The sequence below is a fragment of the Penicillium solitum genome (genome assembly GCF_028829755.1).
Source record: "Penicillium solitum strain IBT 25940 chromosome Unknown utg000004l_segment0_segment0, whole genome shotgun sequence".
Classification (NCBI taxonomy): domain Eukaryota; kingdom Fungi; phylum Ascomycota; class Eurotiomycetes; order Eurotiales; family Aspergillaceae; genus Penicillium; species Penicillium solitum.
The window spans coordinates 483524-497383 of NW_027072124.1; the positions used below are offsets into that span (position 1 = coordinate 483524).

Consider the following 13860-nt stretch of genomic DNA (forward strand, 5'->3'; position numbering starts at 1 on the left):
CCAAATAGGATAACCGAAGGTTCGGTTATGCCCCGGCTTTCGTTGAGCGTGGGGATTGTAATCCCGATAATGGAATAAGTGTTATCATAAAGCAATATTACTGTCTGATATCCAGCTCATAACTATATAGAGAATGTTTGTCTTCGATCGTGACAACGTACAGACCTCTTAGGGCAAATTCTATAGACACGGCGGTCGGACGTTATGTTCTCTTCCTTGAAGTAATCGTAGCATATAGGGGGGTGGGAATAGACAGAGCTTATTCTATTGCAGTAGTATATAATGGAGGAAAGCAAAAATACAAAAAGATGAGGGCCCGAAGCGCGATTCGAACACGCGGCCTCTCCGAATTTGAGATGTGAACCCAAACGGAGAATCATACCTAGGATGAGTTAGCGGGGAAATTGGTGTTATTGTGAGTTGAACGAAACGTACCACTAGACCATCCGGGCGGAAGATATATTGTGGGGCTATTTGAAGATATATAAAATGGATCCAGCCCAAGGCTATGCCACATTCTTTTAGCCTATAGATCACCAAACAATGAAGGATTGTTGTAGGTATCGATCATAGGAGTATAGCCATTCGGCTCAGCTAGAAATTCACATTTCAGTACAATTTGACTCCTAAAACAAAATAATAGACAAGCCACCTGTGGATATGTGTAGTTTATATAATAGAAGAAATTTGTCGCCCCACTATTTTTTAGTGAAGATTTTTTATACGGATCCATGATGATAAATTATAATAAATTCCTATATTTTATATACTACAATATGGATCGAAATCAGTCTCACCACTTGCACACAGAGAATCTTTCTCGAACCCTCTTTCAAAACACGCTATTCCGATTACAGTAACTCTTCCCTTGAACCCCTGTCTTGGCAGTAATCTAGTACGAAGTACAGCTGTAAATAACGGCAAAAAAGTAGCTTCTGTATTAGACCTGTATGATCTCTAGGGCGTCTAGAACGTTGTCCCTGCAAACAGGCCAAAAAGACAAGCGTCTGTTCTTGTCTGGAGACGTGACAGGAATATGAATCCCACCGTCAACCACGCACACCACACCGTATAGAGTGACTGACCGAGAGCGTGTGTATAGAGACAGTACCAGTGGGTAATGTTTCTTTGCTTCATGTAACAGGCTTGGCCTTCTATTAGGCTAGCACCTACTGAACTGACTATCGTGGTCATGCTAACGTTGGATCCATTAAAGCGAGGACGATGACTGCTAATTCGTTTCCCGATGACACTGATTTTGAACCACATGACTTCGAGCCCGGAGATCAATATTCGCAAAGGAAGACATTTCTGACTAACGGAGTTGTAAAGCAACAGCTACATCATCTACTCACCTTACAGTATCTTGTTGGTTTTCACGGCATCTTGGGAGGAACTACGATTTGAGAACGGGAGGACCGACTGAATGACATAAAAGGAAGTTACTTAAAGAGCACTACGCTATTTGGTGACTCTAGTACGCCAAATCTTTCGAATCACCTTCCTGAACTTCCATTGGCGCTGATTTGGGTTATCGAGATGGTTCTCAAAATTGTTGACGGTGGCGAGGGTCGACGCGTGGTTCGGTTCCAGCGCTTTCTTCTGCTCAGCCTCATCGAGTTTGCCTTGGTCGTGATATAAAAGGCCGAGATTGTGAGCGGTAGCGAGGGTCGACGTATGGTCCGGTCCTAGCGCTTTCTCGTACCCAGCGAGCGCCCGCGTGTACATCGCCTCGGCCTCATCGAGTTTGCCTTGGTCGCTATATAGATTCCCGAGATTGTTAACGGTGTCAAGTGTTGACGTATGGTCCGGTCCCAGCACTTTCTCCCTCCCAGCGAGCGCCCTTATATACATCTCCTCGGCCTCATCTTGTTTGCCTTGGTTGCAATATAGACTCCCGAGATTGTTAACGGTGGTGAGGGTTGACGTATGGTCTGGTCCCAGCGCTTTCTCGTACCCAGCGAGCGCCCGCGTGTACATCGCCTCGGCCTCATCGAGTTTGCCTTGGCCGCTATATAGATTCCCGAGATTGTTGACGGTGTCAAGTGTTGACGTGTGGTCCGGTCCCAGCGCTTTCACGCATCCAGCAAGCGCCCTTATATACATCTCCTCGGCCTCATCTTGTTTGCCTTGGTTGCAATATAGAATGCCGAGATTGTTAGCGGTATTAAGGGTTGACGTGTGGTGCGGTCCCAGCGCTTTCTCGCATCCAGCGAGCGCTCGTATAAACATCTGCTCGGCCTTATGTAGTTTGCCTTGGTCACGGTATAGATTCCCGAGATTGTTGACGGTGTCAAGTGTTGATGTGTGGTCCGGTCCTAGCACTTTTTCCCTCCCAGCGAGCGCCCTTATATACATCTGCTCGGCCTTATCTAGTTTGCCTTGGTAGCAATATAGAAGGCCGAGATTGTTGACAATGTGGAGAGCTGACGTATGGTCCGGTCCTAGCGCTTTCTCCCTCCCAGCGAGCGCCCGCGTGTACATCTGCTCGGCCTCGTCTAGTTTGTCTTGGTCGCGATATAAACCCCCGAGATTGTTGATAGTAGCGAGGGTCGACGTATGGTCTGGTCCTAGCGCTTTCTGGAGCCCAGCGAGCGCTCGTATATACATCTGCTCGGCCTTATCTAGTTTGCCTTGGTCGTGATATAGACTCCCGAGATTGTTAACAGTGTAGAGAGCTGACGTATGGTCCGGTCCTAGCTCTTTCTCGTATCCAGCGAGCGCCCTTATATATATCTGCTCGGCCTTATCCAGTTTGCCTTGGTCGTGATATAGACTACCGAGATTGTTGACGGTCGCGAGGGTCGACGTGTGGTCCGGTCCCAGCGCCTTCTCCTTCCCAGCAAGTGCCCGTGTGTACATCTCCTCGGCATCATCCAGTTTGCCTTGGTCACCATATAGAAGCCCGAGATTGTTGACGGTGTTGAGGGTTGATATGTGGTCCGGTCCCAGTGCTTTCTCGTACCCTGCGAGCGCCCGCATATACATCTTCTCGGCAGCAAGAAGTTGTATCTGGTCTCGAAGCAATTGTGAAACACGTGATACCTTAACGACCCTTTCAGCCGCAGGACAATACGTCATATTGTTTTCGAGGAACCGTTGGTGCCCTAGCTGTATTGCATGACTAGCCGAGCGGGCAAAAGTGACATAACCAAAAGAATCCGTATCGACCTTATTGATAGTCGCATCAACGCAATCGAAGGCATACCAGTAATACTCAATATCGACGTTTTTATTGAGTACAGCTAATGTCCAGTCATGTACACAGTTATGCATGCTCCATGTTCCTGATTCAACGTGGACTTCTAGAAAATAGTACTCGGTCAACTTCCCCATTGCTCCCTGGAAAGACATGTACGCAACAAGTCCACGAAGCCAGTGGGAAGATTGATCGGTAAGTCCATCATAGAAAAGCTCGTACCAAAGGCTCTGGTTACCGAAGTAGGCCAACAATTTGAGTAATTGGGCTGCGTATGAATCTTCGGCTTCCAGGCGAGCATATGACAGATCCCAAGTCGTATAAAGGGTACGTTCGCTATACTCGTGCAGCTTGGCCGGGCGATGAGGATCAATATTCCAGAGTCTCTCGTATTCTTGCAGGTAGCGTTCAAAGCTAACAGTATTTCGCTGAAGATATGTCCCAGCAGTAGCCAAAGCAAGCGGGAGACCTGCCAATCGCTCTGCAAGGCGCTTTGCATAAGGATCTGCGGTAGCCGTTAGTTCATCCGATAAAAGTTTCCATAGTAACATACCGGATTGAACATTTTGTCGTTTCGAGCGGGTTTGGAGCACCCTAAGGCTATCCTTGATGTTTTGGAAAGCTTTGACATCAAGAGTGTGAGTGTTCCCAGGAACGAGATCTGGTCGTCGGGTAGTGACTATAATAGCCCCCCAAGAAGTAAGTGGATAATATTCGCTGATCTTGAACTGGTCAGAGTCGTCATAGTTATCAAAAATCAAAAGCCATCGTGTATTTTTCGGATCAGACAGCCAATGATGTACACGTCCAATAATCCCTTCGTCGTCTAAGACTTCGGGATCTTGGACTTCGAAGATGAGACCGGCAATCAACCGGAAGCTTGCTTTAAGTGAGGCCTCAGACGTTGCATTCAGCCAGAACACCGAGGTATAAGACTTCGACCGCGACTCCGCGTAAGCGACAGCAAGCCGGCTCTTACCAATGCCACCCATCCCACCGAGAACTAGGCACGCCTGATGTTGGAATTTGTGCAAATATTCTGTAATCTCATCAAGCTCGGAGCCTCGGCCGACAAAGAGATCTGGAGAAATGTTTGGCGCTTGACGAAGACAGAGACCAACTGGCCCGCGAAAAGTAAAGTCTTCCTTCTGCTTAGTGACTATAAATTCCCGTTAGCAAAGGCAATTCGCTAGCATTGAATGCATATCCAATCTCAAGAAATCCACAATTCTAGAAGGCATCAGAAGTTAAATTGAATCTGTACTCATTCAGATGTAAGATGACTTGAGAGAAAGCCCATTTCTTTGAGAGAAAAATGGCCACAAACATTCCTATTCCACCGTTGAACCACTTCGAAAGGAAACTGCCCCATGCTTAATCCTTACCGAAATTCTGAGTTCCAGCATTGTACTGCTTCCCGCTGCCGTTATTGATATTCCACGGCCCACTGCCTTTGTTCACATTGTTTGTCTGTGCTCCCCCTCCACTACTGAAATTCATTGTGGAGCTTTCTTCGTCGGGCACGGAAGATGTGACAGATTTGATCTCTTCGATAATGGCTTCGAGCTCATCATGTTGCGGTTGATTGGAAGATCGAACCGCGTCGTGGTTGACGATGAGTTGGACGTCTTCAGTGAGCCCAATCATAAGCTCTTCGACCTTGTTTCCTTTGCCGAGTCTTCGGAGAATCTTCAGATATCGTTCCATCCATTTATCGCTCTGACCGGGTATAATTTTCTCGAAGATGGCTCTTATATTTGTCGCTTTTGTGTCACAATCTTCAAGAGTTTTCTCTAAGGCGTCGCACACATTTTCTGGTACTGAGTCTGCCTTCGCTTCTATGTGACTTTTGCATGTCTCAAGAGTATCACGAATGATGGGAAGCCGACGTCGAACAACTTCGAATGTCTCCGATAACTTGATATCCTTCTGAGTACTGTCGTATGTTTTGATCGAGGTCTCGATGATGGTGATGACCGCAGAGATAGCGCCGATGACTTCTGCCATTTGAAGAGGATACAACGATAAGATATTGCGGTGGTTTGCGTACTTTCTCACACCGTAAGTCGGGTATGGCGGATAGCAGCAGAATAGTTGGAAGAGGAGAGTTTAATTTTTCCTAACATCGAGATTTAAGGGCATTTCACATTTGGGATGCATTGCCCCCCTCCAACCTCCAACGAAAGTGACCAGAACTTTCGGGCGCGTTCACTGATACACGTGTCGACAGTTGGTTCCTCAGTTGTGATCGCTCGCGCATTAGTTCGATGTCCAAGAACCCTGCGAGCGCCAATCATGTTGGGGCCGGTGACAGGGGCTGGTTTGGAAGAATATCGGACAGTTATGAGAAATATTGATCATTGGCCTCAAATTACGCCCTGTGGTTTATATATCTTGCCATGTACGGAGTAGACAGCAACTTGCCCAGAGCTACATGACAAATTATATCAAATCGTGAGGGGGTGAGGGGTGAGGGGTGAGGGGTGGGGGTGGAGGCTGAGTCGCTTTTCTTTGGGCAAGAGTCAGAGTCAGCAAAGAGTATCGATGGTACGGATATTGACGTATTTTACGGAAAGCCATCATGTGATGAGACCTTACAATACATTCCGATAATTCAAAACATGCTTGATCAAATGAAGCTTTGCGCGTTTCAAAATAGGGTTTGGGAAAGAAGTAAAGAGGGTAAAGTGGTGAATCTGATTTCGATCCATCCTGTAATACCCTTATTTTGTCTAGATGTCTATATTATGACTGCCTGCAGGGTAGGTATAACTATCTGGATTGATCCATGCATGTGATAACTCTGTACATATATATTTCCTCTTTGTATACTTTGAACCATAACTTATTTCTTTTACTAAACTAACTAGTTAGATAACTATGCTAACTATTATTAATATATGCACACTTTAAAAAGTCGAACCGCCATAATCAAATGTTATACATAGAAAAGTCTTGTATAACTATAGAATAGAGTACGGGTTTTTTTAAACAACCTTTATATATACACAGAAGAAATATATCCACAAATAATATCTAGAAAGACTACGAAAGAGACATCACAAGGCCACATAAGCGGCCGAATATTCTTATAATAAATACGTTGACAACCTTAGAAATGAGTGTGATAATGAAATAACTCATTGAGCTCAAAAACGCCCAAGTCACAAGTCATCTCCCCGTTGATTATCTCATCTTCCGCCCGGATGGTCTAGTGGTACGTTTCGTTCAACTCACAATAACACCAATTTCCCCGCTAACTCATCCTAGGTATGATTCTCCGTTTGGGTTCACATCTCAAATTCGGAGAGGCCGCGTGTTCGAATCGCGCTTCGGGCCCTCATCTTTTTTGTCTTTTTTTATAAAATATCTTTATGCTTAGCATAAATGTTCACTAATATAGCTAAACAAGAGAACAAGAACAACAATCGCCCATGCTATTGAAAACATCGCTGTTTAAGCAAGTATAGCATAGCCATCTCGGTGTCGATATTGGTATCTCATGCTGCATGGAGCAATCTTGGAACTAATTTTGTATCCTCGCAACCAAGACCCATACGCCCTACGATGTTTTTGTTCAATACCAGAACGTTCTCTTGTCGTCAGAAATATTAGTATATAGCCTCCGTATCTAGTTCCTGTGAAGACGTAAGGTGAAGTAGAAACCAGACATATATCGCGCAGGCCAATGGTGCCACGATATTTTGGCCATAAGAAAATTATGCGAACTCAGTGGTAAATTGAAAAATTTCTGGACCAGGCGTATATCGATAGTGATGGAAAGCAAACAGTTGAAATTCATTCAAACCCTGGAGTGGTTCGTAGAGAGTTTTAGTCAGGGTGGTAGGGAGACATCGCTTTCAATGAGATCCTGGGACCGATGCAGGAATTAGGATGTCAACTGGGGTTTATCACTTGGTTATTTTAATTTGGATGCAAAGCTTACAAAACACCAACCTCCTACCTCTGAATACATTAACAAGGTACTCTCATTGTACTCAGAAGGATTTAGATGAGAAGTCTCTTGATCAGTATGATAAATGGTTTCTTCTTCGCAGAGAAGAATTTGGAGCACTCCCGGTCTAGCTCGAAGTAAGGTGCCAGGGCACAGCCTGCCAGGAAACAAAAACGGTCAAAGCACGGTGGACTGGCCATGCAACACCAAGATTTGTAGTAGCTGTGCACCCCTGCATTAAATCTGGACTCAGAACAGATTGGATACCAACCGGCTACCCGACCATCCATTCCGCAAGTCTCAGCAGGCTGTGGAAGAGATATCGTGAAGCCCCGGTATTCGATATTACTTGTTACCCCCGCAGACCCGATATCTACTTCAACATGAGTCTCAGTTTACCTGGGCGGATCGCCGCGTTGGTTGAGGCCCAAAGGTTAATCGAGGCCGATGGATCGATTGAGCGGAACAGGAAGGCTGACGCCATGGACGAGGATTAGAGTGAACCCGGGTCCGACTAAAAAAAAATAGTACTTAAGATCACTAGTAAACCTAAGTTGCTAAGTATCTCTAGTAGTAACATTGGAAGGTAAACACTATTATTGACACAGCACGAATCTGTATAGTAAAGCCGGATTATAGTAACGAATAAAATGACCGGTTTTTGTTCGGTAAGACCGGGCTCGTTATAAGCCGGTTTTACTGTACAGATTCCCCTAAGATTACAGCGGGACCTCCGAAGTATTAGGCGGCAGTTCGGTACCTTCACATACCGCTTTCTATAGAGGTACAAACTTTTGCCCCATACTTCGGAGGTCTCACTGTATATCTGGAGGTCTTACCGATTGAGTTTAATTACGACTACTAGCATTTTCACTGTATAAAAGAGTGTGTAAGGAATAAACAAGAAATAAGGGCTGTACGAAAGAAAAGGTAACAATGCATACAGCTCAAACAAGGCATACAACATATAACTACAGATCACATCCATTGATGAAACATACGGCGGTAAAAAAAAGCGGGGACAAATCATATGGGTTGGCGCGATGGACGTAAAAAACCTGTTGTACCCGTGGACTACATACTAACCGGCCCCTGTAATTTCTTTACAAAAAAATACGGACCCTCGCAAGCGAAGGTCTGTAATAAATGTAATTTATGAAAGGGCCGGTTAGTAATAAAAGCTGGGGAAATTGACCTCCGGAGAAGAGGGAGAAGAGACCGCCCCGAACTGTCCTTGACTTTTCTACAATGAATGCATGAAACGAAAGTAAAATGAACGACTTTAGTCCTCCGCCATTACGTGCACCTACAGCATGTGTTGCCTGCAATAAAAAGAAGGTACGAGAAAATGGAATAATTTGGAGAGACATACTGATCTCTTTAGGTTCGCTGTATCTTCGACGGGAATCCCGATGTATGTGTGAACTGCCAACGGCATCAATGGCCCTGTTCGTAAGAAAACAGATTTTGATTTATGACGCGGGAGTAAATATACTAACTACCGCGCAGTCGACGAGAGCGCAAGAGAAAAAGAGCCCATAGTAACGATGGTGACTGCAGCGTTAATGACACCGAACCGGTTAGAAGGAGACGGGTGAACTGGGAAGAGCCTACGAGTAACTTTAGTCCTATCGGCTCAGCCAGATATCTACGCACAAGCTCTGAGTATGACCGGGATCGGAATGAGTGCCGCGAGACAGGCGAAAGTAGAGCTGGCACTGGAGACCATGCACCGACCACACCAGACTCCAATCCATATTCGTCCGCTTCGACTTTAAGTTTCATGGCACGCTCCCGCTACTTTGACGACGCAGTGGCAATCAACGAAGAGCAGGCTAGATCTTACCCAGAAGGAGACGCGGATGGACCAACTGAAGATGACATCCAGCTGCTCAGACTGCAAGGTGCATTCGATCTCCCACCACGAGCTATCCGAGAAGGATTGATTAACACATTTATGGAACGATGTTCACCATGGATGCCGATAATCGAGCGGAGCTGGTTAGAAGAAAGCGGCTCTCAGAAGCCGTCAATGCTACTTCTCCAGTCTATTTTTGTCGCTGCGAGCCGAGTCACATCTGCACCGGCTGTGACTGCATATGCATCTTTGCATCAGTTTTATCGTCGCGCAAAAGCCTTGTTCTGGTCTGGATACGAGAGAAATCCAGTGACCGTCGTCGCAGCAGTGTGCATCTTGCATTGGTATAACCCAGAAGGCCCTGAGCATGTGTCCACCAATACTAGTGGATTCTGGCGATATGTGGGAGTTGGGTTAGCTCATCAGATTGGATTGCATAAGGAACCAACGAATAAAAGAGATGCTGCCCTGAGGCGCAGACTGTGGTGGACTCTATATGTAAGTAAGGAATGTGCGCTAGCACAGACAATTGCTGACATCAGACAGGCCAGAGATTGTTGCATTTCTGCAGGACAGGGCCGGCCACTAGCAGTGGATCTGGAGGATTGTGAGGTGGCACCGCCTTGCCCAGAGGATTTCCATGATTCAAGCTCAAATGCTACTCTCTTTATTGCATATGTCGAGATCAGTTCTATTCTGGGCCATCTCACCGAGTACTGTCGTCGCAAGACTCTCACACGTGAGGCTCGACAGAACCTTGAGAATCGTTTATATCGATGGACACGCGATCTTCCACCCTCACTGCGCTTGTTTTCCATCCAGAGTATCTCAGAAGATGCAGCGCCACCGAAAAGAACATTGGCCCGATACAATTTTGAAGCACGTCAGCTCCACATCCCATACTTTACCTGCCTCGCAATTCTGTGTCGACCCAACCCCGGAGAGTCCGCATCACTAGGAGTGCTTTTAGCGTCGTCTTTTGTGGCAGGCATATTCGAAGACTTCCTCGCTCGAGATGAGATCCAATTCCTAAGCCCAGTGTTCACATTCCACCTTTTGGCCGCCGGGATCGGGCTTCTATCGTGCAATAACGTACCCTCACACCGGGAGAAGGCAGCAGGTAGCCTGGAATCCATCTACCTAGCTCTCGAGGAACTTGCAAAACGCTGGTCATCCGCGAAAGGCAGCCTAAGAGCGTTGAAGAGCATTGCTGAAAAGCAGCGAAGCGCGTCGACAGTAGATGAAATGCCGTCGATGACGCTCTCTAGAGAACATCAACCCTTTTTTGAGGGATTTGGTCCGGATCTTTCCTGGGCTTGGTCATATTTCATGGACCTCGGACAAGCGGGGCATGATGGCAGCGCAAATCGCTTTATGGTAGCCGGGACCCCAGAGGTGCTAGGAAATTGGGCCGAGTCCCGGGCACCGGATGCTATATCTTCGGATGAGTACAGGCCACTCACGACAATTTTGGATCGCAATGAAGGCCTCAATATGGGAGATATGTCGCATGATATTCCAGGTGATTTCTTTAATCAATATCAGGGAATGGGGGATTGGTTATTTAAGGATTTGGAATGGAATGGCGAGATTGCCTGGTAGAAATTCTTTGACTATTTAGCTATACATATACCTATATATTCTAGACCATTTATAGAGAATACGACAGTTGATGAATATGTGAAGATTCTCAAATATCTTTTGATCTCGGCACTCGGTGAATTTCGGCAACGTAAGTGCGAGGATGTGGAAATGCGGGGGATCTACGAACGTACATCGAAAGATAACAAACGGTTTAACGAAGCAGTTCGAAAATACGACATCAATATTTACTCAATCGTACAATTGGCATCATGGCAGAAATCCCAACTTTCCACAATCTCTCCCTTGAGAGACATGGGAATGTATTCGTTCTCACCATGCAGAAACCCCCGGAGAACCGGTTGAACTCATCGTATTGTCAAGAGATGATCCGGGCATACCGCACCATGGAAAGAATCTTGGGTTCCGACTCAGAAGGAGCAGTAATTACGCGGGGCAATGATGCCAAATTCTGGTGCACTGTACATTAAAGTCCTCGAAACAGAACAACATTGGAGAAACTAACAAAATACTCCTAGGGACTCGAGCTGGATGAATCGGACCACAACCCATTTGCCAATACAGATGGATTCTATCCAGTGAGAACAGAGATATTGACATGTCCTATATGAGACCACACTAACAACCAACGTCCAGCTCATCCACACGATCCTCGACTTCCCATTCCCAACAATCGCTCTTCTAACCGGGCACACATTTGGTGGTGCCTGCCCACTCGCCCTGGCACATGACTACCGAATCATGAACTCCCGCCGCGGCTTTATTTCCATGCCACCTGTGAACCTGGGCCTTCACTTCGAGGGAATCGGTTCGCTGCCTCGTCTTAAGCTGCGTCCGCAGATTGCGCGCAAGATGTTACTTGAGGCGCATAGGTGGACTGGGCCTGAAGCGCTGGAGGATGGGATTGTGGATGCTGTTGCGGAGCCCGAGGAGATGCTGAATGTTGCTTTGGAATTGGGGGCGAAGTGGGCACCTAAAGCGAAGATGGGGTAAGTTTCGAATCTGTACAAGAAGCTTTTTACAGGAAGAATATCTGCTAATGTTGTGTAGGGTGTATGCTTTGCTTCGTCAGGAGCTTTGGGGGGATGCTATTAAGAAGTTTCAGCGTATTAGTTATGTTCATAGTCGGGTGACTTCGGCGCCTGCTAAGGTCAAGATTTGATGGAGAAGGGCAATGACATCAAGTGCATGTATGCATAAAAATATTTAGCACTTGATCAGGCTTTATTTTCAATTTGATGCTATAGTTTGGCCTTATTCTCCTTTCTCCAGACTTGTACCTCAAGCAGCTCTCGATAGTTGGGTGGAAAGAACTGCGGTCCCAATATCTTCTTCTGCACCTTCCCCGTCCCCGACTTGGGCAATTCACCTTGGACTACACGAAGGATAGTCGGCATCTTATACCCAGCCATCCTACTCCGCAGATCGTCCCGCAGCTCGGCGATCGTGAGGCTCTTACGGGTTGTGTTTTGATCTTGTTTGAGGCTGATAGTAGCAGCAACTCGTTGACCAAACTCCTCATCTTCAACGCCCACAACCATGACCTCGGAAGCATAATCCAGACCTAGGATTTCGCGTTCGATATCCAACGCAGAGATCTTGTAGCCACCTGACTTGATGATATCGATCGATGCACGGCCCAGGATGAAATAATATTCTCCTTCGCGGCGAGCAATATCTCCCGTTTTGAAGTACCCCTCGTCGTCGTGTGCATCTGCAGTAGCTTTCTCGTCAAAGAGATACCTGTTGGGAAGATATGTCAGAATGGAACACACTTAGCTTTTGAAAGGACATTTGACCTACTTGGAAAACATGTAAGGGCACTTCACTAATATCTGACCTTCATCGGTAAGCTTAAGTGAAACCGCCTCCGCAACACGCCCAACACTGTTATGAGGCGTTCCATCGGAATCCAATTCAGTCTTGATGACTGCGCCAAACTCTGTTGCACCATATCGAGTGAGAATTGGCTTGTTCCTAATTTGATGCCAGAACTCTTGTACAGGCCCTGGAAGTGCCGAAGTACCACACAGCATCGCTCTAATCTGACGTGCACCAGCGATATACTGGTCACGTACCTCAGGAGCTTGATTTGCAATATTCTCTTCATAGTACCGCATCATACGCATGTATATGGTGGGAACCCCGGAGAAAAAGGTAAGACCTCCCTGTCGCCAGCGCTCCCACGTCCACGCTGTGTCAAAGCTTCCACTGCGGAACTCAATACATGCACCGGCCGCGAGGAACGGGAGAAAAGTTAGCCCCACACCCGAGGCATGATGCACTGGAAGAACATGGAGGACGGTGTCCTTGTCTGTGATTTGGTAATAGTTTGCGTCGGCCTCCCCATTCCCAGAGATATAACTGCGACGCTGCACAGCGCCCTTGGGAGGCCCGGTCGTGCCGGAAGTGAAGATCACCAGTGCTGCAGCGTTCATATCTGGAACTGGGCCGGAGGAGATAGTCGCTTCGTCTGACGGGAGAAGTGTGGGTCGGAAATGAGATGCTATTGGGGGTGTGCAGGGGATGTGCACGCCTTTGCTTTCTCCCATATAGCGAACTACGGACTGGGCGGTGTTTTCACTGGTTGTGCTGGATACCAGAGCTACACATCGAGCTTTCAACAAGAAGTACGAGGCTTCTTCTGCTGGCAATGCGGCAGCTGCTGGTCATTAGCTATGCGTCTTCCCCTAGAATGTTGAAGCTTACCCATAGGCACGACTGCTGCACCGATTGCGAGGATTGTGATGAAGCCGACGGTATATTCATACCCTCCCGGTGCAAGTAACCCAATATATACCTCCTTGTCCGCAATCAAATCACGTCGAGCTTCATGACTGAGTGATCCTTCTAAAACCTTGCGAAAGGCTAACACATCCAATACAAGATGATGGTATGTCTTTTCCACTCCGGCAACCAAGTCCCGGACCACAATCGGCGAAGGCTTACGTTGCGCATACCGCAATAGTTTGTGGAAAAAGGGCAGGTTTGGCAACACGTTGTCTCCCACATGTGGAGGTATGAATAGAGTGCGGTCTCCCATTTTGTTTGGGTTTGTGTACTACTGAGCTGGGGTGGTTGACCATCTTATCCCATTGCATTCGACTATACACATTGCGGCAGCCCATCATTTCCCCGCTGAACTCCCCAGCCAATAACTTACCGCTATACTCTGTCTATTCGGCTACTTGTTAATTCTCCGCGGTTTACATTGACCCTGCGGGGTAGAAGTGTCGGCATTCGGGA

At 46.9% G+C, this 13860-nt stretch overlaps 4 protein-coding genes across 4 annotated transcripts; 2 read left to right on the forward strand and 2 right to left on the reverse strand.

Moving 5' to 3' along the window:
• Positions 1 to 1461: 1461 nt before the first annotated feature.
• N7455_006173 (uncharacterized protein) lies at positions 1462 to 5206 on the reverse strand (the record flags this gene model as incomplete). The annotated part of the gene is made up of 3 exons (XM_040955740.2): positions 1462 to 3704; positions 3753 to 4358; positions 4585 to 5206. The coding sequence occupies 3 exons, from the start codon at positions 5204 to 5206 to the stop codon at positions 1462 to 1464; spliced, it is 3471 nt and encodes a 1156-aa protein (XP_040813638.2).
• A 3220-nt stretch (positions 5207 to 8426) lies between these two features.
• On the forward strand, positions 8427 to 10614 carry N7455_006174 (uncharacterized protein; the record flags this gene model as incomplete). Its single annotated transcript, XM_040955764.2, has 4 exons — positions 8427 to 8492; positions 8539 to 8606; positions 8664 to 9510; positions 9559 to 10614. 4 exons carry the CDS (start codon positions 8427 to 8429, stop codon positions 10612 to 10614), a joined length of 2037 nt encoding a protein of 678 aa, XP_040813815.2.
• A 251-nt stretch (positions 10615 to 10865) lies between these two features.
• N7455_006175 (enoyl-CoA hydratase/isomerase family protein) lies at positions 10866 to 11776 on the forward strand (the record flags this gene model as incomplete). Its single annotated transcript, XM_040955881.2, has 4 exons — positions 10866 to 11075; positions 11133 to 11192; positions 11251 to 11603; positions 11665 to 11776. The coding sequence occupies 4 exons, from the start codon at positions 10866 to 10868 to the stop codon at positions 11774 to 11776; spliced, it is 735 nt and encodes a 244-aa protein (XP_040813676.2).
• A 79-nt stretch (positions 11777 to 11855) lies between these two features.
• N7455_006176 (uncharacterized protein) lies at positions 11856 to 13657 on the reverse strand (the record flags this gene model as incomplete). The annotated part of the gene is made up of 3 exons (XM_040955926.2): positions 11856 to 12357; positions 12418 to 13276; positions 13324 to 13657. The coding sequence occupies 3 exons, from the start codon at positions 13655 to 13657 to the stop codon at positions 11856 to 11858; spliced, it is 1695 nt and encodes a 564-aa protein (XP_040813732.2).
• Positions 13658 to 13860: the final 203 nt, after the last annotated feature.